The sequence below is a fragment of the Lemur catta genome, chromosome 7, assembly GCF_020740605.2.
Source record: "Lemur catta isolate mLemCat1 chromosome 7, mLemCat1.pri, whole genome shotgun sequence".
In the NCBI taxonomy this organism is placed as follows: domain Eukaryota; kingdom Metazoa; phylum Chordata; class Mammalia; order Primates; family Lemuridae; genus Lemur; species Lemur catta.
In genome coordinates, this window is record NC_059134.1 from 99,318,143 (window position 1) to 99,338,332 (window position 20,190).

The 20,190-nt window shown below is 57.5% G+C and overlaps 1 protein-coding gene across 1 annotated transcript in view; it reads left to right on the forward strand.

Moving 5' to 3' along the window:
- The window catches only part of FADS2 (fatty acid desaturase 2), a 30,518-nt gene extending 12,847 nt beyond the window's left edge, over positions 1-17,671 (forward strand). Inside the window, exons 5-12 of the mRNA XM_045555839.1 lie at positions 3,181-3,306; positions 10,096-10,156; positions 10,520-10,596; positions 14,135-14,232; positions 14,451-14,547; positions 14,787-14,866; positions 15,588-15,713; positions 16,140-17,671. Of these exons, the coding sequence (XP_045411795.1) occupies positions 3,181-3,306; positions 10,096-10,156; positions 10,520-10,596; positions 14,135-14,232; positions 14,451-14,547; positions 14,787-14,866; positions 15,588-15,713; positions 16,140-16,191 (717 nt within the window). The 3' untranslated portion in view covers positions 16,192-17,671. The remainder of the gene's footprint in view (positions 1-3,180; positions 3,307-10,095; positions 10,157-10,519; positions 10,597-14,134; positions 14,233-14,450; positions 14,548-14,786; positions 14,867-15,587; positions 15,714-16,139) is intronic.
- The last annotated feature ends 2,519 nt before the right edge of the window (positions 17,672-20,190 follow it).

Consider the following 20,190-nt stretch of genomic DNA (forward strand, 5'->3'; position numbering starts at 1 on the left):
TGAGCCTGAAGTGGCCTGAGAACCTGGTCTCTTTCCAGCATCTCAGGGGTGAAGGGAGAGGGTGCACATAGTAGAGTGCTTTGTTTCATTTTATACCCTTTTCTTTCGGATAAAGCCCTCCTCGACCTCCTCACCCACACGCTTAACAAAGATGAGCTGTGTCCCGTTTCCAGACTCTGGGCAGGGGCCGGGAGGCCTTTCCTGCCCGACGACCCCTGGTCCTTGAAGAGCCCTAGAGCACAGCTTTGTGTCCGATGGAAGATGAGGCAGGACAAAGGAGTGGCCTCTGTGAAAAATGAGGATGACGGCAAACGGGGTCCTCGGGCTTGGGCACGTGGGCTCCACACATGGCTCACCAGCCCCCCTGGCTGTGTCCTTGGTGCTGGGTTGCAGAACCAGGCCAGTGGCATGGCCATGCGGTGACTCAGGGGTGCCCTAGAGTGAGGAGGTCACAGCTTGCCCGAAATCCAGCTCTGGCACTGGGTGGGCACACAGCCAAAGTCGGCAAGCCTTTTAGACTCATCTGTGCCTCTGGTCCCCTTGCTGGGAGAGAAGGGGCTGGCAGCAGGGAGGTCCTCAGGGGCCTTGCCAACTCGAATGTTCTAGCACAAGTGGGTGAGGCCAGTGAGCAGGTTGCCCAGGGCTTTGGGGGGCTGGGACCCACTTCTTACTGTCCACCTGCACTGCAGTCACTGCTGTCACTGCTGTGGGATTTCGTGTGAGTTCTCCACACCCTGACCTTCCCTTTGCCTTAAGCCCATGTCACATCCGGTGGACATTTCTTCCAGGGGGTGGCCTTTGACAAACAATTCTGAGCTTAAAACCCTTTCATTGTTGAGCATTACACTTGGGGTAAAATGCAAACTTCGGGGCCAGTGCCATAGAGACGCGCCCGCCAGCCTCTCTGCAGCTCATTTCAGGCCACCAGGGCTAGGGTGAGGGTGGGGCCAGTGAGGCCCTCACCCAGGGTGCCCAATATAAGGGGCACCACACAAACTCAGTAGTCAAGATAAATAGTGCTTTCATGTAATATTTTTTGTTCGTTTTTTATATTTTTTGACATAAATCTATATAATTGCAATACGTTTCTAAAAATCAAAATTAATGCAAAAAAGTTCTCAATGAACAAAATATCAAAATTTTAAATAAAGGTCAGGGCTGGACCAAGGCAAATGGAAAAACACACACCCCTCTATACGTGTTGGGACGCCAGGGGCTAGGCATTGTTGCTGAGCAGGGAGGGCTTTATGGTGCCCAGGAGGAGGGGTTTCTGGAGGATAAGGAGGGCTTTGCCTAGCAAAGTATGGAAGAGAATCATAGCAGAGGAGTAGCAGGGACAAAAAATGTTTCATTACATCTCATCCCGTGTCCAGGGAGGGCTGGGACTGCCACGTCTCGCTGACTTCGCTCACAGCCTGTCTTTCTTTCCTGCATTTATTCATTCGAAAAACATCTCTTGGCAGGTATACTCCAAACATCATGCTTACTTGTGACATGCCTCATCCCTCAGTTTCTTTGTACTAGCGACTTTTCCATTTGGTTCTTCCCAGGATTTTTGTGCCTTTTGGCTACAAATGCCAATGTGTCGTCTGATTCCTCAAGCCTCTAAGCTCTTACTCTCTGAATTTTTTTTTTTTTTTTTTTGCTCTGATGGGTTTAGAAGGCTTCCTGTTTCCAGGGGCCTGAGGTCACTGCAAAGGCCACATCTGTCTGTTGCTGTTCCCACCCATGGCTTAGTGTACAGAGACCGTGTTTGTGCCAAAAGCATCTTCCAAGTAAAATGTTTGTTTAGCAAATAGGCCTTTGTAGATGGCCAAAGCATTGACCTGGCCAGAGTTCACCGGCACAGTCCTGATGCTTCAGAGTCAGAAAAGTCTGTTTTCTTCCATGCACCGCCAGGCAACATCGCTGAGGGCCGTGAACGCAGAATGTCTAGAGCTTGAGCTGATGAGGCAGAAATCTGTGGCCTCAAAATAAACACCATGTTATGCTTTTTGTTTCGTGGAATCATAATTTTATTTCTTAGAACCAGGGAAGCTCTTCCTGGTTCATGTTAGCAATTGTCTATCAAGCCCTCTTGATAGCCTTCAGGTGTGACAGGAATCTCAGTGTTCAACTCTCAACATAGCAGCATGTCTGAGCTCTCCAAGGACAGGGACCACTTGCGATCTTCATTTTTATTTTTCAGAAAAGGTTTATTGAGATATAATTCACATACAATTTGCCCACTTCAAGTATACAAATCAATGACTTTGTGCAAATGCAGGGATTTATGCAACTATCTTGACAATCAATTTTAGAGCATCTTCATCACCCCCAAAAGAAACCCCACATCTCTTAGCCATGACAGCCCGACCCCCTTGTCCCCCCATCCTGACCCTAGCCCCAGCCCTAGGCAGCCAGTCATCTTTCCTTGTCTGTAGATGTCCCTATTCTGGACGCTGCATATCAATGGAATCGTGCAGCATGTGCTGTTTTGTGGCTGGCTTCTTTCACTTAACGTAATGTTTTAAGGTCCATCCATGTTGTAGCATGTGTCAGTAATTCGTTCCGTTTTATGGTGTGCCCAAACAATATTTCATTGCATGGATATGCTATCTTTTATGTATCCATCCATCCGTTGACAGACATTTGGGTTGTTTCTACTTTTGGGTTATTTTGAAGAATGCTGCTATGGACACTCCTATACAAGTTTTTGTGTGGACATGTTTTCATTTCTCTTTGGGTGTACACCCAGGAGAGAAATTAGCTGGGTCACATGGTAGGGACCACTTACTGTCCCTGAAACCCCTTCACCTTGCCTAACACGGGCACACAGAGGCGTGTGGTGGACGAGTGGGTGTGGAAGGCTCCGTTCCTGGTGTTGGGGGAGAGGCAGAGACTGCTCCCCACACCTGCCAAAGCACTTGCCATGAGGTCCCACACCAGCATCGTCACCCACCATCGTGGTCTTGAGATTGGGGAAACTGAGGCCTGGAGGGGTGCAGCGACTGGACTCCATTCGGGGTGGCAGCGCTCTGGGCTCAGCAGTGGTGGGGATGTGCTCTGACTTTTGTGGGGCCCCAGGCACTGCCCCTGAGTGTTGGAGGTGCTAGGAACTGGTCTTGAACGGGTCCCATCACAGGCAAACCAAGGTCCCCATTGGATGGCTTTGCTCAGCCCAACCCCTCTCCCCCACAGGGTGCCTCCGCCAACTGGTGGAACCATCGCCACTTCCAGCATCATGCCAAGCCCAACATCTTCCGCAAGGATCCAGATGTGAACATGCTGCACATGTTTGTCCTGGGCAAGTGGCAGCCCATTGAGGTATGACGAAGGGGACGGTGTTGACCTAGGAAGTGTTTGGCCAGAGCTGGGAGCATGCAAGGAATCCTGCAGGGTCGACACTCAGCCAGGCGCATCCGCATCTGATGTCACACGGGAAAGCTTTCCCAGGCACCCTGAACTGTTCAGCTGTGATTTATATGGAATGGCCTCGTGTAAATACTGGACACACGTCCTCATCAGAGTGCTGGGTGCCTCCCTCCCTCCCAAACGCTGGGGGAGAGCGTTCCCTGGCTGGTTTCTGCCCAGGGCAGAGGGAAATCTGGTTCCAGTTTATAGGAAAGCAGGACTCCAGGGCTCAAGCTTGGTCCCCAGTGGGCAACCTCACATTTAGGAAACCTTATTTGGAGAATCATAGTCCCCTGTGCTGGGAAGAACCTCAGTATGGCCTGGTCCAATCTGCTTCACTAACGGATGAAAAATCGAGGCTCAGCAAGAGAATGGGACATGTTCAAGGTCATGTAAAATTTAGTGGCCAGTCGAGGATGAGGTCCCAGATCCTTTAACTGCTAGGCCATTTCCTTCCACATACCACAGCATCTTATTTTTATATTAGTTCATTGTTTTACTACAAACACAGAACACACTTGGTACAGACATTTAAATAGTATAGAAATACACAGAATTGAAAAGTGATCTCTTATTATCTCCACCACCCCCTCTCGGCCTCAAATTTCATGCCCTTGCAGGTTCCCACTGTGAACAAGATGCCCTGTATCCTTTCACATATATTGTGTGTGTGCATAAACAGGCGTATAGCTGTTTCTTTACACACAAAAAGTCTGAAAAAGTATACCTTCTCTTCTGAAACTTGCCACCTCTCCAAAAGTGGACGCCTTCCCCAGAGTCCAAGTAGATCAGTTTCGTCCTTCTCGGTGGCTGTGCGGTATTCGGTTGCATTTCTCTGCCTTCTCATAACCTACGTTATTTTACAAGGCAGGAATTGGGTGTTACTGATTCTTAATTTCTTTCAAATAAAAGCACCCCCAATGCCTTTAAAGAATATCTCAACACTCTTTTTTAAGTAGAGCCTCTATGTTAGGGTTTAATTTACCAAAAAAATTGACATATACTTTGCTTTTTGGAAACACTTTGGTGATGTAAACCAAAGTTTAGAAGATCCTTGTCACTTTTGTGCAGATCTTAAGATCACAGTGCTGTGCACAGGGTAGTGTTCGATGCAAATCTGCCAAGTGAGGCAAACGGACCCTCCGTAGGGGGCAGCGTTGTGAATGAAGTAATTTTCTCGGCAGTGTTGGTGTCCAAGGCTCGGACAAGGAGAGGAGAGAGCCTGGCCCCCCAGTTCTGGTTTGTACTCCCCCCACCAACCCTGTTTCATTTCCACCTAAGAGATTATCTGAGCAGAAACATGGGTTTTCTGTGACACAGCCAATTCCCAGGAAACTGGCCAAAATTCTATACTTTGGAAGCATTAAGCCTCTCTGGCCTGGCAGGGATTTTATTTTCTGCCAATGCATGCTTTTGTTTTTCTAAGAAACAGTTCACTAGCTTTGCTGATTAGAGGTGTCCAGGCAGCAGAACTGACGAACCTGGGGCCTTCTGATAAGCGAAGACAAAGGCCTCCTCTCTCGGTGAGGCTTGGTGGTGCAGAGCCCCCGGCTGCCCCTGACACACGTTCTCTGTGTCCCTAACAATGAAAATCTAGTCCCACCAGCTGGGCTGGCAAGGAAGCTTTTCTCTCGGCATGGTGGCCAATGAAACCTCTTCTGACATTTCCTCACCCCCGACATTTCTCAGATGCCAGCCTTGGGGCAGGGGATGAGGCAGGAGGCTCTGGAGATCTGGTCGTCCAGTTGCCAGCACTGTTTGGAAGTCCAAGGCCAGCGCCACAGTGTTCTGTACAGACCTTCCTGTCACACACTCGCAGGGGGCACAGGGCCAGTTTCCTGGGTTCCTGGTGGAACTGTGCCCTGGGGCCCACAGGACCATGCTGCCCTGGAAGGAACGCTAGTTTCCTGACTGAGGTGACAGTGGGTTTCATCCACTTGTGACACGCCAGGGCGACCCACCTGGCTCCGGGCAGCCAGGCTTCAGGGTCTCGAGCCACCATCCCGGCCTCCAGAGCAAGGACGCCTGCCAGGGCCCTTATCTCTGGGCACAGAACAAAGCAGCCCAGCCAGGCAGTTCCAGGAGGCTGCTCCGAACGGAACTGTAAAACAGTGGGGCCCAGGAGGAAAGCCTCGTTTCCTAGTTGGTTAGCCTTTTGGGCTTGTTCATGACATGCAGGAGGATTTTTTTGTTTTATGTAGCAAAAAGTATTCACTTTACCCCCTGGAGATTCATTTTCTTTATACATGCTATTTTTAGTTCTTTATGGTTTCCCTTCCAAATATGTAACTTTTGCTCCATGGGATTTGGGTGGGATGGTTTTCTGCCCTCATATTTCTCCAGAGTGAGCCAGTTTTCCCAGCACCCCTGGGTGTTACGTCACCCCTCCGTATGCTGCAGTGAGCTCTCCTGAGCCTGTGTCCAGGCTGGGCTGGGCTGGGCTGTCTGTCCTCTCCCAGGCCATCGTCTGGGTGACTCAGGAGTCACCGTCTTGGCACTCATCCGTCCTTGGCACTTAACTCATTGTAAACATGTAGTGGGGTGACTCTCCCCTTCTCGAAAAAATTTCCATCATTGCATTCAGCCTTCCCACCCAGGAATAGGCATCTGTTCCCGTTACTCAAGTTTGCTTTTCTTTCTCTTGACAAGGTTTTGTACATTTCTTTATAGTCTCGGGGATGTTTGTTTTTAAATTTAACCCTTACATGTTTTATATTTTTGTCACCATGGCTGGGGCTTGGAGTTTCTCCGGCATTGAGGAAAGCAGTCGATATGGGGCCAGGTGCCTACGTCCAGCCAGTGTCTCTGCAGGATTTTAGTTGGTTTTTGGTTGATTCTTGAATTTCCTGGGTACATGAAACTATCCTTGAAAATAATGAAAATTTAGATTCTTTCTAATAGCTCCACTCTGTTATTTCTCCTTTGGGTTTTATTACATGGACTGGAACGTTCAGAGCTGAGTTAGATAGCAGTGATATTGGTGGCAGTCCTGTCTTGTTCATCTTGTTTTTCTGCCACGTTACTGAGGGGAAGAGTGAAGCAGTTCCCTGTAGCACCGTCAATGGGCCCTTGAAAACTGCGAGTGTCTCTGCCCCCCCTGCCCGGGATCCTCCTCCTCCTCCCATCCTGGCAGCTGTCCCAGCCTCTGCCTGTGGGCAGTGGGGCCCCCAGACTTCCCGCTTCAGGCAGACCTTCATGAACAGGCCAAAGCGACCGTACCCCGCCAGAACACCCGTGCCTTTCTCCCGGGGACCTTGGACTGGGGTCTTGCCGTTCTGCCCATGCTGCTGAGGCCGAGTTGCTCATTTCTCTTAGTGTGAGCGTGCAGGTTCCCAGAGGCAGAGACTGGGCTTTGCGACAGCTCCCCTTCCCCCAGCCCTGGATGGACAAGGAAGGCCCTTGTCATTCCTCAGACATTTTGTTCCAAAGCTGAAAAGTCCCCTCCACATGGCCCTGGCACCCCGCCAGGCCCTCATCTGAGCCTGGCCTTGCAGTCCATGGAGAAGAGGGTCAGTCCGGCCACCAGGGCTGGGCATAACTCCCTCCCTCTGCCCCTGGCCTGCAGCCCCAACTATCAGCTTCGGCTTGGGAACACGCTGTCCCTGTTCAAGGCGAGCCCTGTGTGTGCCACCATCTCCTTCTTGGGGTCCAGCCACACCAAGCCACCCACACCCTTGCCTGTGGCCCACCTGGTGAAAGTAATGTTTGTCTCCCCTGCCTCTCCCCTCTGGTGGCCCTGCCTGCCAGGCTTACCCTGTAAGTGAGGGGGCTCCACTAGAGGAGGGGGGGTGGGCAGGCCTGCGGCCCCGGTTGGGAAGAAGCCTGCCTCTCGCTGAGTGGGTCTGCACTGCCATGAGCACCGTGCGTGTGCAGCAGCACTTAGTCCTTGGCGAACCCGGGAGGCAGGAGCTGCCATCGATGGGACAGCTAAGGCCGAGAGAGATGAAGGGGCTGCCCAAGGTTACAGCGGGAAGAAGGCAGCACCAGCGTCCCAACCCAGACCGGCTAGCTCCCGAGTCCTGGGGACCCTGCCCAGGGCCTCTGCCTGGCAGGCGCTTGGGAATGTGTTTGTTGGGGAGCTCCAGCTTTCTGATGAGTTAGGAAGCGAGGAGCTCACCCTCCCAGCTTAGTGCCTTCAAAAATACCTCTCCCTGTCCCTCCCCTGCTCCCGTGACGTGTTGTTGGCACAGAACTGAGCGTGTGAAAAATGAGAGCAGAGAGTTAGCCACAGGGCAGGGCTTGACGTCTCCAAACCCACAGTCGTACTTGCCGGGTTTCAGAGGGGAGTGCTGAGGTTGTCCCGGCCCTGGCACAACCCCAGCAGCTGCCCTGCCTGAGGCCATTGAGGTGGGAACAGACTACAGTAGACTACAGTGGTGTGTCAGTGTGTCGCCACACACACACACACACACACACACACACACACGCACGTGTGACTGACACGTCAGTGCTTTTATGTCCACTTCATCCGCTGGTCCCGCAACAGCCCTGTGAGGTCCCTATTGTACCTCCACTTTGCAGCAAGGAGCCCAAAGCTCAGGGGGGTGAAGCAATTTGTTCAAAGAACAATTTGCCTCCACAAAGCTGGGGACCCTCAGAGGCTGATTCTGAGGCCAGCCGCTGACTGGCGGCCAGGGACCCCGTGGTTTCCACTGGTCAGTTTGGGGCACACGTTAGAGCCAGTAGTGCTTACCAGCTGGGGACAGCTGGGGAGCTGTCATCTCTGTCGTCCCCACAAAGGCCACCATAAGCAGTGAGAAGAGTGTGCTCACCGTGCCGATGCAGCACGAAGCGACCTCCCCAGCTCCTCCCCCTGCCTCCACAGCAGTGTGGCCAGACCGCAGTCCCTCCAGGGGGACCCTCTGGGCCCTGCCGACCTGCCTGGACTGCCCTTGGTGCCCACACCTTGTGCAGAGCCGAGAGGGCAGCAGAGATGGGGTGGGGAGGCCCCAGCCAGGGCTGGAGAAGCCACGCCCAGACGCTGGGCTCCCCAGAACGCTGAGCCCCTGCAGGCCCTCAGACTGTCCACACTGGGGGGCACCCTCCCCAGTGTGTCCTCTCCATCCCCTCTATCCACTGGGGACTCATCAAAGCCTCCCTCAGAAGCCTCTCTGGCTCTGGCCTCTCCCAGGCCAGCCGCAGCCTGGCCTTAATGATGGTCTGCGTGCAGACAGTCGGGCATTCCCAGAAAGGAGGCCACACAGAACAAAGGGATTGTTTCTGCTGGTCCTTCAGCTGGGTGCGCCGTGACCATGGCCACTGGGGCCAAGACGCAAGTCCTGGGGCCATGCTGGACTTTGTTCCCACCCATGGCCTCTGCCCTTCAGGAGTCCGTGGGCTCTCCCTGTGATTTGTCGTGGTTTTTTTTTAGCTTTCAGGAATACTGGGTCCATCCCTGTAATTTGACAATCTCTTCCCTCTCTGTGTTCTCATCTGGACAACAGGGGCGTTGGCCCAGATGCCACCCAAGGTTTCTCCCATCTGTAACTCGCTTTGATCTCCTGACTGCAATGAGCAGGACTCGAGGCCACCAGAGGGGGTGGCTCTGGCCTTCAGATAGGGGTGGCGCATGGGGGCAGTGTTCTGGGGCAGCACTCGCATCTGTGCCCCTGTTGGCAATGGCCCCTCTTAGCAGCCGGTGATCTGGAGGCCGGCCAAGGCTCCCCGGCCAAGGCTCCCTGGCCAAGGCTCCCCTCGAGTGAAGGGTCTCAGCGCTGTGAGCAGCAGCGTCAGTCAGGCTCAGCTGTTGGCTCCAAGCCTGGGCTCCCACGTGGCCCCTGCATTGCAGGCAAGATGAGCACATGCCACTCAGCGAGTGGCATCTTTTGATCTCAGTCCTGGAGGAGCAGGGTGGGCTGGTCCCAAGGGGCTGGACCTTGGAACTAAGGGGCTCCAGGGATCCCTTGGGGCTGTGGCTCCCACACTGAGTGGCCTGAGCAGCTTGGGACAGTGAGGATGCCCAGGCCCCAGCCTGGCCCTGCTCAGTCAGAGCCTCTGGGCACCAGGGTGCAGGTTCTGACAGGGAGGGAACCAATGCCCGAGGTGGAACCTCTGGTAGCCAGGTGTGGCCAGCAGAGTCCATGCCACGGCCTCCTCTCTCCTGCCACCATCCTCAAACGTAAGGGTCCATCTGGGGAGCAGCGGTGAGCCTTTGGAATTTCAGGGAGTCTCCAGGCAGGTAGATGCTCCCAGTCTGCCAACTGCTAACAATTCCAGGGCCCTGAGCTGGGTTCTCCCGGCTGCTATGGGCTCGGGGAGCTCCCCATGGTGAACTAGGAGCTCCCTCTGGGTGCCTGTGCCCCAGCGTGAGCTGTCACTCAACAAACATTTCTTTAGTGCCTGTCACGTGGGCTCTGAGTCAGATCTGTGGGTTCAGAACCCAGCCAGGCCACTTTCCGTGGCCTTGGGCAGTGACTTCACTCAGAGCCGCAGCCTCAGAAGTGCCGGCCTGAGGCTTGCTGAGGGTTGACACTGCTTGAGCCCGCATGCTCAGCTAGGGCTGAGGAAGCGCCTGCGGCTGCTAGGGCGGGTAGGAGAGCCCAAGAGGCCCCAGCCTTGCTGGGCGCAGGGCGCAGATGGGCAGGAAAGGCGCAGAGGCCACCCTGAGCAGGGAGAAGGAGCGGTGGCTGCAGAGCTGGTGGGCGGGCAAGGGAGGCTGGGCCGGGGACTGCTGGGTGTTCACGCTCGCTTCTCTCTCCTCAGTACGGCAAGAAGAAGCTGAAATACCTGCCTTACAACCACCAGCACCAGTACTTCTTCCTGAGTGAGTGCGTCATCCCCAGACCCCTGCCCAGACCCTACTCTCCCCCTAGTGTGGCGTCTCCCCCTCCTACCTGATGCCCTTTTCAGACCCAGAAAGTGACACTAAACAGGTCCAAAGGAAGGGTCATGGTAGCCATCCTGTGGCTCCTGCGCTACAGGCCAGGCGGGGACACAGCTTGGAGAGTCCAGGGTCACACACCCAGCGATTTCCTGGGCTGTCTGTGCTCCGTAGTCGGGGACTCAGGCCCCTGGCCCCTGGCTGCCGAGCTGGCCCTGTGTTCCGGGCTCAGGCCGGCTCCCCCTGACCTTGCAGCTCAGACGGGCGGGATGGCTCGCCCCTGAGCGCCTGCTCTCTCTCCCGCAGTCGGGCCGCCGCTGCTCATCCCCATGTACTTCCAGTACCAGATCATCATGACCATGATCGTGCGCAAGGACTGGGTGGTAAGTCTGGGCAGAGCTGGCTCAGGGTGGGGAGGGGGTAGCTGTTGCAAGTGGACTCTGGGGTCCTGCTCTGTGTCCCCGGGTGCCTCAGTGGGGCCTGTGGGACCCCAGGCATCTCCCCTGAGTAGCTGCCTTGTCACTGTCAGGAAGGGACTCCCTCTGGGGCCACTGGCAGCCGGTCCTAAAGATCTCCACGCACACACACGCCCCCCACACGGGGGTTCACCAGGGCAGCCACTGCCTTTGCACAGCCCCTCACAGAGTTCCTGGAGGCAGCGTGGCCAGGGGCTCTGCCCAGCCTCTGCCCTCCATGCTCCGTGCAGCCCCTGAGACCCGTGAACCAGGTCACCCCACACTTTGGTTGGAAATGGGGAGCAGCTGGGCATTGGCTAAGGAGACAGGTGTGTTAGTTTGCTCAGACTGCATAACAAAGCGCCCCGGCTGAGCGGCTTAAACAGCAGAACTGGAAACAGGTGTTAGCAGAGCTCATCGGTGAGCGCTGAGGACAGGCTCTGCTCCAGGCCTCTCCGCGGCTGGCAGGTGCCGTTTCCCCTCCATGCGTATCTGTATCTGTGTCCAAACTTCCCTTTCTTTATAGGGATATCAGTCATCCTGCTTTAGGGCCCAGCGCAATGCTCGCATCCTCACTGGTTCCATCTATAGTGACCCTATTTCCAAATAAGGTCACAATCTGAGGCTTTGGGAGTTAGAATTCCAACATATGAGTTTGGGGGCACACAGTTCAACTCAAAACAGTAGGTTCAGAGGAGTCCTCTGAATTTGCTTCCAGAGAGAAGAGGGCCCGGCCTGGGATTTCTGTACTGAGACTCTGAAAGTTTGACCCTTGCCCAAGGTGGCACCACGGGGTGTGGTGGCCTCTTGACACCAAGCCCTGTACTCTCCCCCGACACCCCAGCCACCTCTCTCTGTCAAACAACAGCACCTCATCAGATCTGTAGAGCACTCTCAGGGCTTCAAAGTCTCACATCCTCTTGTTGAAATGACGGGGCAAAAGGACAGTGTCTGATGGTTCTGCTGAGAGGGCCAGGGCTGGGGTTGGAGGCATGTGGGGGTGTTGGGGAAGGGGTGGGCTGCCAGCCTGTCCTGGAGAGCCTGTACGTGCTCATTTCTAGGACATGCTATTTTCTCAAAGCGAGCATGTCATCGGCACGTCCCATGCTCCAGGAACAGTGCAGCTCTGCGCCCACGTTACGTCGCTAACCCTGTTTTACTGACCGGGCAGGTGAGGGTGGAGGGACAGAGAGACCGACCCAGAGTTTCTGGATCAGTTCAGCTGCTGAAATCTGAACACAGTTCTCCTCCCCTGCTCAGACTGCTCTTCCCCCGGGGCTCACCTTGGCCACCATGTGAGTCGTGGCTGGAAAGGAACCCGAGCCGTGCTGTGCCAGTCAGGGGACACTGCTGGGGGCGTTTTAATCAGCTTTTATGGCAGATGATCCTTGACATAAACATAATCCTTTTTTTTTTTAAACTGTGCTTGTTCCCTAAGGAACAAAGCACTACATAGGAAATCACGCTGTGTTCCTGAAAGCCAGGCAGCTCTGATGAGCCCTTGGGACTTGCAGGGCCTGGGTGCCGCTGTGACCTGGGGCAGTGGTTCTCAACGGGGCAGTTCTGTTGGCCATTTGGCAATATCTGCAGACATGTTTGATTGTCACAACTTGGGGGTGGGAGGATGCTACCGGCATCCAGTGGGCACCTAGCCAGGGTGGGGCTATGCATCCTGCCATGCCCAGGACAGCCCCCACGACGAAGCATCCAGCCCCAACACCAACGGTGTGGAGTTTGGGGAACCCTGGCCTGAGGAAAGAGGGTGATAAGCCCTAAGAGCTTTGCAGGCGTCTGTGGGGAGGTTTTCACCGCCCTGGCGAAGTTCTCGCCCTCCTGAGGTTTCTCTGCCTCTGACAGCACTGACCACCCCTCGTGCAGTTCTTCCCATCCACTCCCACGTCCTGCCTCCGAGGGCTGCTGCCCCACAGCTGCTCCTGCTCCAGTGGCTTCCGGCATCTCCTCCAGCCCCTGCCCCTGAAACCAGGGGTCCTGTGCACGCGTGTCACTCTTTACACAAAAGTGAATCCACACACGTGCCCCCATCCCATTTTTGCACCTGCGTGTGGTGTGTAGATACACACGCACGCTGCTGCACCGCACACACAAACCAAAACGAATGTGCAGGAAAGTAGAAGCAGAACCGCACAGATCTGCCTCCCTCGCCCCCTTAAAGGCCACCTCGTTGGCTCTTGAGGTCTTGCCCCTGGCTACCGCTAGTCCCCTCCTGAGCTGGTCCCCTCCTTCCCTGTGCAGCCACTGGCACCCAACCCCTGGTCCCCAGGACCAGCCTAGATTCCTCCCAGCCGAGCAGTGACCGAACGCAGCCCCTCTGCCTCGTACATGGCTCTGGAATCTACAGTTCCCTCATTAGCACTGCAAGTCCTGGTTTAGGCCTCCATCGTTTCATGTCTGAGCCACTGGAAGACCCTCCTAATTCCCCATCTCCAGTTGTTGGGAATCTCTTGAGACACAAATGTGACCGTGTCCTTCTGTCGTTTAAAGCGAGACAGGGCAGTACCCTTGGCCTGCCTCCTCCGCCTCACTTCACCCCACCCCAACTCCTGTGCTGAGCCTGTGGCACGTGGCATCTGTGTATAACACAGCAGGGATGAACACTCCTGGCCAAGGAAACAGGCCGTGCAAAGGCCCTGGGGTGGGAGTGAGCTGGGTCAGGTGGCCGAGGAGGGAGAAGTTCCTGGCCCTACAGGCTCCGTGAGTGACTCTGGATGGGGTGGGGACTTTAGGAAGGGAGAGATGGGGTCTCCTTGGAAGGATGGTCATTCTGGTTGCCATGGCCCATGAGGACAAGCAGGAGACCAGTGGGAGGCTGCTGCCACGGTCCAGCTGAGACAACAGACTTGGGCGACAGAGAGGAAGAGAAGAGGGATGAATAGTGGAGGGCGGAGCAGCAACATCCATCCAGGACAGGAGAGAGGTCCACGTCCAGTCCCTGTCACCACCCCAGTGAGGGGTACAGAAGAGAAAGGGACATGGGGAGAGGCCAGTAGCGCCTGAAGCTGCCGCAAGGGCCCTGTGGTGGGGACAGCAGTGCCCGCTGGCCTTTGCCCCCTGACTGTCTTGCTGAAGTGAGAGGCCGGGAGGTGTCTAGGTGTTGGGGGGCAGGATGGGGCTGGAGGGCAGGTGGGGACCTGGCCCAGTGTAGGGGCACACCCTCAGAATCCCCCGGCCCCATGCAAGGGCTGCCCCTGCCCCCCACCAACCACTGTTGCCCCTCCCTGTTTCTCTGGAATAGCAGAGTGTAATCTGCCTCCTGCTGCGAAGACACATCTCCCTAGAAACAAAGGCGGCCATGCGAGCCCCAAGCAAACGGGCAGCTGCTGCCCGACTTCCTAGAGGCCTGCTGGGGTTTCCTTCTCGGACACATTTGGCCAGCAGTGAGCCTGAGGTGTGGGGGCCGTCCTAGGGCGGGTGGGGCAGGCCACACCTAATCTTGTCCTTCCTGCAGGACCTGGCCTGGGCCATCAGCTACTATACCCGTTTCTTCTTCACCTACATCCCTTTCTACGGCGTGCTGGGAGCCTTCGTCTTCCTCAACTTCATCAGGTGCCTGAGCTTTGCTGCTTGGCCCCGGGCCCTCGCGAGCACTGACATTGATGGGGCTTCCATGGGACCCTTGTGAGGACAGGCCCAGACATCCCCATGTCACCCTGGGACCTCCCGTCCTGGCACCTCGGCAGGGGCTGCCCTGGGGTTGGGGGAGTGGCCGGGGGGGCCCCGCGGGAGCCCCAGAGGCCCCAGTGCTGAGCTGTGCTCTCTTGCAGGTTCCTGGAGAGCCACTGGTTTGTGTGGGTCACGCAGATGAATCACATCGTCATGGAGGTTGGCCAGGAGTCCTACCGAGACTGGCTCAGCAGCCAGGTGAGGGACGGCAGAGCTGGGCACCCCTGGGGCTGCCTGTGTCCTACTGGCAGCTTCAGGCCAAACGAGAAAGGGTGGCAGGAATCCTCCGAGGGACAGGTGGGGAATCTGGGTGGGCCGGGGCCTCCAGGCAGGATGGTGTGATATGGGGGGTGGCCCAGAGAAGGGGCGCCATGGGAATGAGGCCAGGCCCTTCCGTCTTCCTTCACTCATGGCCACTGGTGCCCCTCCCCCCACAGCTGGCAGCCACCTGCAACGTGGAGCAGTCCTTCTTCAACGACTGGTTCAGTGGGCACCTCAACTTCCAGATCGAGCACCAGTGAGTGTGGGCCAGGCTGGGGGAGGTGGGGAGACCCATGGGGGAGGGAAGTGACCCCCAGCCCCATCTGGGCAGAGCACAGCTTGTGCGGCTACCTCTGTCTCCCAACAAGGTCCAGGCCAAGTGTGTGGCTCCACAGCCAGCCCCACCGAGGTCAGGAGGGGGCTCCCTTCTGCTGGCTCCCTGAGGCGCATCTGTGTCCTGGCCCCGTGCCGCATGGTCACAGTGATAACCACCCTTCTCCACGTGTGGCCACGGAGGGCCTGCGGGGCAGGGCTACTGATCCCACTTCACTGACAGGGAAACCGGGGCCCAGATGGAGAGCTCACCTGGAACACAGGCAGCTGAGGGACTGCCCCTGCTGCCCCTCGTCCTTCTCTCGCCTCTTTTCCTCCCATTTCCCACCTATTTCTTTCATTTCCTTTTATTTTATTTTTCTGAGACACGGTCTCACTCTGCTGCCCAGGCTGGAGTGCAGCAAGCAGTCCTCCCGCCTCGGCCTCCCAAAGTGCTGGATTGTAGGCATGAGCCACTGCGACCGGCCTTATTTCCTTTTTTGAAAAACATGACATTTTGTCTCTGGCTGGCTGCACAGCCCGGGTAGCCCTGTGGGCAAGCCTGGTCCTGGCTGTGGACAGCCCCCTGGGGGCCGTGGGAGGAGGCGGGGAGTGGCCCGGCCTGCCAGGCATCCTCACGCCCTGCCCACCCTGTGCTCTCCCAGCCTCTTCCCCACCATGCCCCGGCACAACTTCTACAAGATCGCCCCGCTGGTGAAGTCTCTGTGCGCCAAGCATGGCATCGAGTACCAGGAGAAGCCGCTGCTGCAGGCCCTGCAGGACATCATCAGGTGGGGGCAGCTGCTGGCCTGGGAGGCCCCTGGGCACAGGGAGGGGCTGGGTGGGGACTGAGGGGACCAAGAGGCACACAGCTGTGATCACCTGTGGAGACTGGTGACCACAAGAGGGGCCAGGTGCTCCCGGCACAACCCCCCCCCACCCAGGGCACCCCCTTTACTCCTAAGCCTGTGTCAGGATTTGCCGGGCTTCTTTCTCTGGCAGGAAGATCTTCCCTCTGTCATTCTGCAAGGGGTTTCCGGGGGCCCTGAGCCAGTGGCCCTGCAGGCCGCAGTGGCGGTGGCAAGCCCTGGCTGAGGGCTACAAGAAAGTCCCTGCCACCCGATCACAGCCTCCCCAGCCCTCCCACTCGTTAGGGCTCCCCGGCGCCCCCAACCTGGTCCCTGAGCCCTAACCCCCAGCCCTCTCTCTCCCCGCAGGTCCCTGAAGAAGTCTGGGCAGCTGTGGCTGGACGCCTACCTCCACAAATGAAGCCACAGCCCTCGGCGTGCCCGTGGGGGTGACGGCCACAGGAAGGGTGGGCTTTTGTTCCAAGGGGTGTCCATGAGGCTGGAGTACATGCCACTTGTGGACCCCATGTTTGCTCTTTCTCTTCTCCTTCCCTTCACTTCTCCCCCAAACTCTGTCCTCATGGGCCTGCCCTCTGCCAGCCTGGCCCTCTCTCCCCGACCTCACAGCCCCTTCTCCCCAGGAGCAGAGAGGGGTGGCCACGGGAGGTGGCACTGTCCCTGCCTCCACCCTCTGCCCCTAAAGATTGAAGGAGACCAGAGGTCCACGAGTCTGGCTCTCCTTGTGGCCTGGCCACCAGGCCTCACACTCTCCCCTTTTGTCCCTCAGACGCTCTCGGGATCCACGGAGTAGGGTCCTCGGTGGCAAGGGTCCGACCCTCCAGGCCTGGCTGTGCTCTCCACATCGGCCACCACTGGTCTGTGCTTTGTAGGGAGGCCCCACAGCTGGGACCAGTGGGGCCTCCCTTCAGATGTCAGGACCCTGGGCCTGCAGCACAGCTAGCTCAGACCTTGGGGCCCAGGGAAATGTCCTCCCGCACCCACCACTGGAGCTCTCTGGCCCTGGGCTTGTGCAGGCCCCATTCCACCACGTTCTCAACTCGAGCCTATGCCCTTGCCACCAAGGGGAGTCCCTGGTGTGGGCTCAGCAGAGAAGATGGCCAGGTTGGGGGAAGGGCCAGCCGGCCTTGTTCAGATTGTTGTCTTAGTTGAGAGGCCCAAGATTAAAGAGCAGTCAGACCGTTTTCCCAAGTGCTCTGTCACCTGCTGGATGGTGACAGCCAACCCTGGCTACTGGGCCCAAGTCTTGGGCCCTGCAGGCTGTTCCTGTCTGCGCTGTCTGTTCTGAACCTTTTGCTCCAGGATGCATTCCGATAGGAGCGGGCAGGGGCTGGGCCTGTGACAATCTGTCCTTTACCACGTGGCCTCGCCAGCCTCCCCCACGCCCAGTGGGCTGAGCTGGGCTTGCTCACGGCGGCCGGGGTGGCCCCGACAGTCAGGGCCTCTAGGCAGGAGGCAGAGCAGGAGGGAGGCTCAGGAGGAGGCAGCCCTGCACAGCCAGGGGACGGGGACCTCATGAGGGCTGAGCTGAAGCCGAGAAGAGGAGCAGGTGGAGGCTGGAGGTGAGGGCAGCCAAGAGGCTGGGCAAGTGGGAGGGAGGGGACGTCTTGCCGCTGGGAGGGATCCTGAGCTGCTGCGTTCAAAATCTAACCCACTAACCAATATTTAGATTCAGGGGAGGGGTGGGGCATGAACGACTCAGAGAGGGGACCAGCATCTAGTGTTGACAGACCTCTGGGTTGCCATGGCAACAGGGCCCACTTCGGCCCCCCTGCCAGCTACCGTATGGCAGGAGGAATCCATAGGGAACTGATCTTAATTTTTATCATGTTGCTTCCCCACCCCTACATTTTTTGGAAATAAAGGAAGTAATTTTATTCTCACTTCTTTTTGCTTCCTGCATGTCCATGCTAGGCCGAGGTATGGGGGAGCCTCCCAGCAGGCACCAGGGAGAGGCCCACGCCTGTATCCCTCTGTCCCCTCCCTCCCTTGTGGTCTCCCTGTGCTCCTCTCCCTGCTGCCTCTGAAGTGCACTCTGGGCCAGGAACTTGGGGCAAATGACCCAAAAACATTGGCCCGCCTTCCTCCTCCTGGGGCCCCTCAGCAGCTGACCCCGCCAATTCCAAAACACGGCTGGAGCCACGTGAGGCTTTCCAGAGGCCTTTGGAGGGTGGCACGGGGGGAGCTGCAGAGGCCACCTCCCTAACACCCTCACTCCCATCTGTCTCCCTGTGGCCACAAGGGCCCGCTGTCCTCTCTCAGAGTGCCAGGGGCAGACAACCCCAGGCCTCCCTGGAAGGGGCTGAGGAAGGCCCTGGACACCGATGCTCCCATCTGTGGCCCCTGTGCCCAGGCAGTGGCTCATTCAGAACCCCTGTGCTGTAGGGGCCGATGTGATCCCAGCCCAGGTCACCAGCAATGACACGGAGACTGGGTCCTAGGTCTGCCTGACCCCAGAGCCCTGGAAGAGTCCAAAGGATCATGCCAGGGGCACTTGTACAGTTTGCCCCTGGCCTGCACCTCTGAACATCGTCTCTGGGCTGGCGCCCCTGGCAGGGCCAAGCCTGGGAAGGTGTGCCAGGGAAGGGCTGGGAGGGACTGGGTAGCCTGTGCCTCAGGGGCTCCCCCAGGCTCATAGCAGGGCTGGGGAGGGCCTCTGAGTAGACCTGCAGCCCCCTCCTGCAGCCCCCAGCCCAGCTTTGCCTGACTGCAGCCTAGCCAGGTAGGGGCAGCCCCGGCCTGGGTGGGTGTCTGGAGTATGGCCTGGGACTGCAGGGGAAGCCCCGACCCAGGAGGCAGACATCCCTGCTGACTCACTGAGTGGCCCTGGGGGAGTCCTTTGCCCTCCCTGGCCCTCTGGGCCAGTCTCCCCATTTGTACAGTGCAGGGGCGAGGCCACAGGGACCCCCAAAATGGTGTCATCTCTTAACTCCTGTGTGCCCTCGGCTTTGCCCTCCTGGTGGATGCACTGGAGGCCTTGGAGGCTGCAAGATGGTGGAGAACCTGCCTTCCACCCCTACCTGTGCCTGTGTTCCACCTGCCACCCAGGCTGGACCTGGCACCCTGACTCCCAGGATGGTTCAGGACAGGACCAGCCCAGGCACCCAACCCCACCAGCTGGAAATCCAGGGTCCATCACCCGTGACAACAGGGGTCCCAGAGAGGGTGAGAGTGATGGAGGGCACTGAAGGCCAGGTGGACGCTTCAGCTCTGAGGGCTCCCAGCTCCATGGGCATTTGGATCTTCCCTGTGACTTCCTCTCCCGGCCCTGCCCTGCCCTCGAGCCTTTGGGTGAAGAAGGGGGCACCCATACCTGCTCCCCACCCAACAGCCCCCTCCTGTCCCAGTATTCGCCTGAGGCTCTTGCCCAACACCCTCAGAATTGTGGGCTTCTGACCCCTACCCCCGCCAAAGTCCTGACACCCTAATATTCAAGGCCCTGAGTGATCAACCCTGACACCTCCATCACAGGCGAGAAGGCCGAGACCAGAAGGGAAAGGACTGGCCTGAGGCCACAGAGCAGCTGAGTCAGGCAGCAGTGGGATTCCTGCCCCTAACCCAGCAGGCCCCTCGTCACCTCCTCTTCCCCCTGCACAGGAAGGGCTGGTTCCCCGACCAAGACACGCCGATCCCTCAAGTCAAATGTCAGAGCGCTCCTGGGCACAGGGGTGGAGGCGGTGAAGACCCTAGTCCCTGTGGAGGAGATAAGAGCTCACCCACAGCAGGGGCTGCCGAGATAAAAGGGTATCAGCTTTGTAGGTGGTGGGGGTGGGTGCAGGGCGGCAGGCCCAGAGGAGGGGCTGGCAGAGCAGCCTGGGCTGTGTGTGGAGCCCACTGTGGGCAGGGGGAGGGGGCCTTTGGCAAGGGGGGCCAGGGCGGAGGTGGCAGCCACCTGAGGGCTTGGGCTCGGGCTGCCCTCAGGAGTCCCTCGCCACCACCCATGTGACACAGCACCTTGGGTCCTGCTGCACTGTCCCCAGTGAGGTGTGCACCTCTGGACAGGACGCAGCCGCTCAGAGTCCCTGTTCTCACGTCCAGGATGGAGGGAGCTTCCCCCAGCAACTGTGTGGGAAGAAACAGGCCGGAGGGGAAGGTCTGGCCCAGGTCCCAGCTCCAGGCTCTCTGACTGGCTTTTCTGTTCCTAACCATCCTGGCCTCACACATAACAGAACCAGCGGCCCCCCCAGCATGCTACGATACCATGACCACATCCCTACCGGCCTCCGCTATATAAACTTTTCTTTGGATTTTGAAGGCATTTAGGTCTTTCCTCCAAACCATCAGATTCAAGAGCAAGTATCCAGCAGGCGCAGGGAGCCCGGGAGGGTGGGGAGTCAGCCCAGGACACAGCGTGGGGAGGCACACGGGGGAGAAACCAGGGAAAGCTGGTCACCAAGGAGTC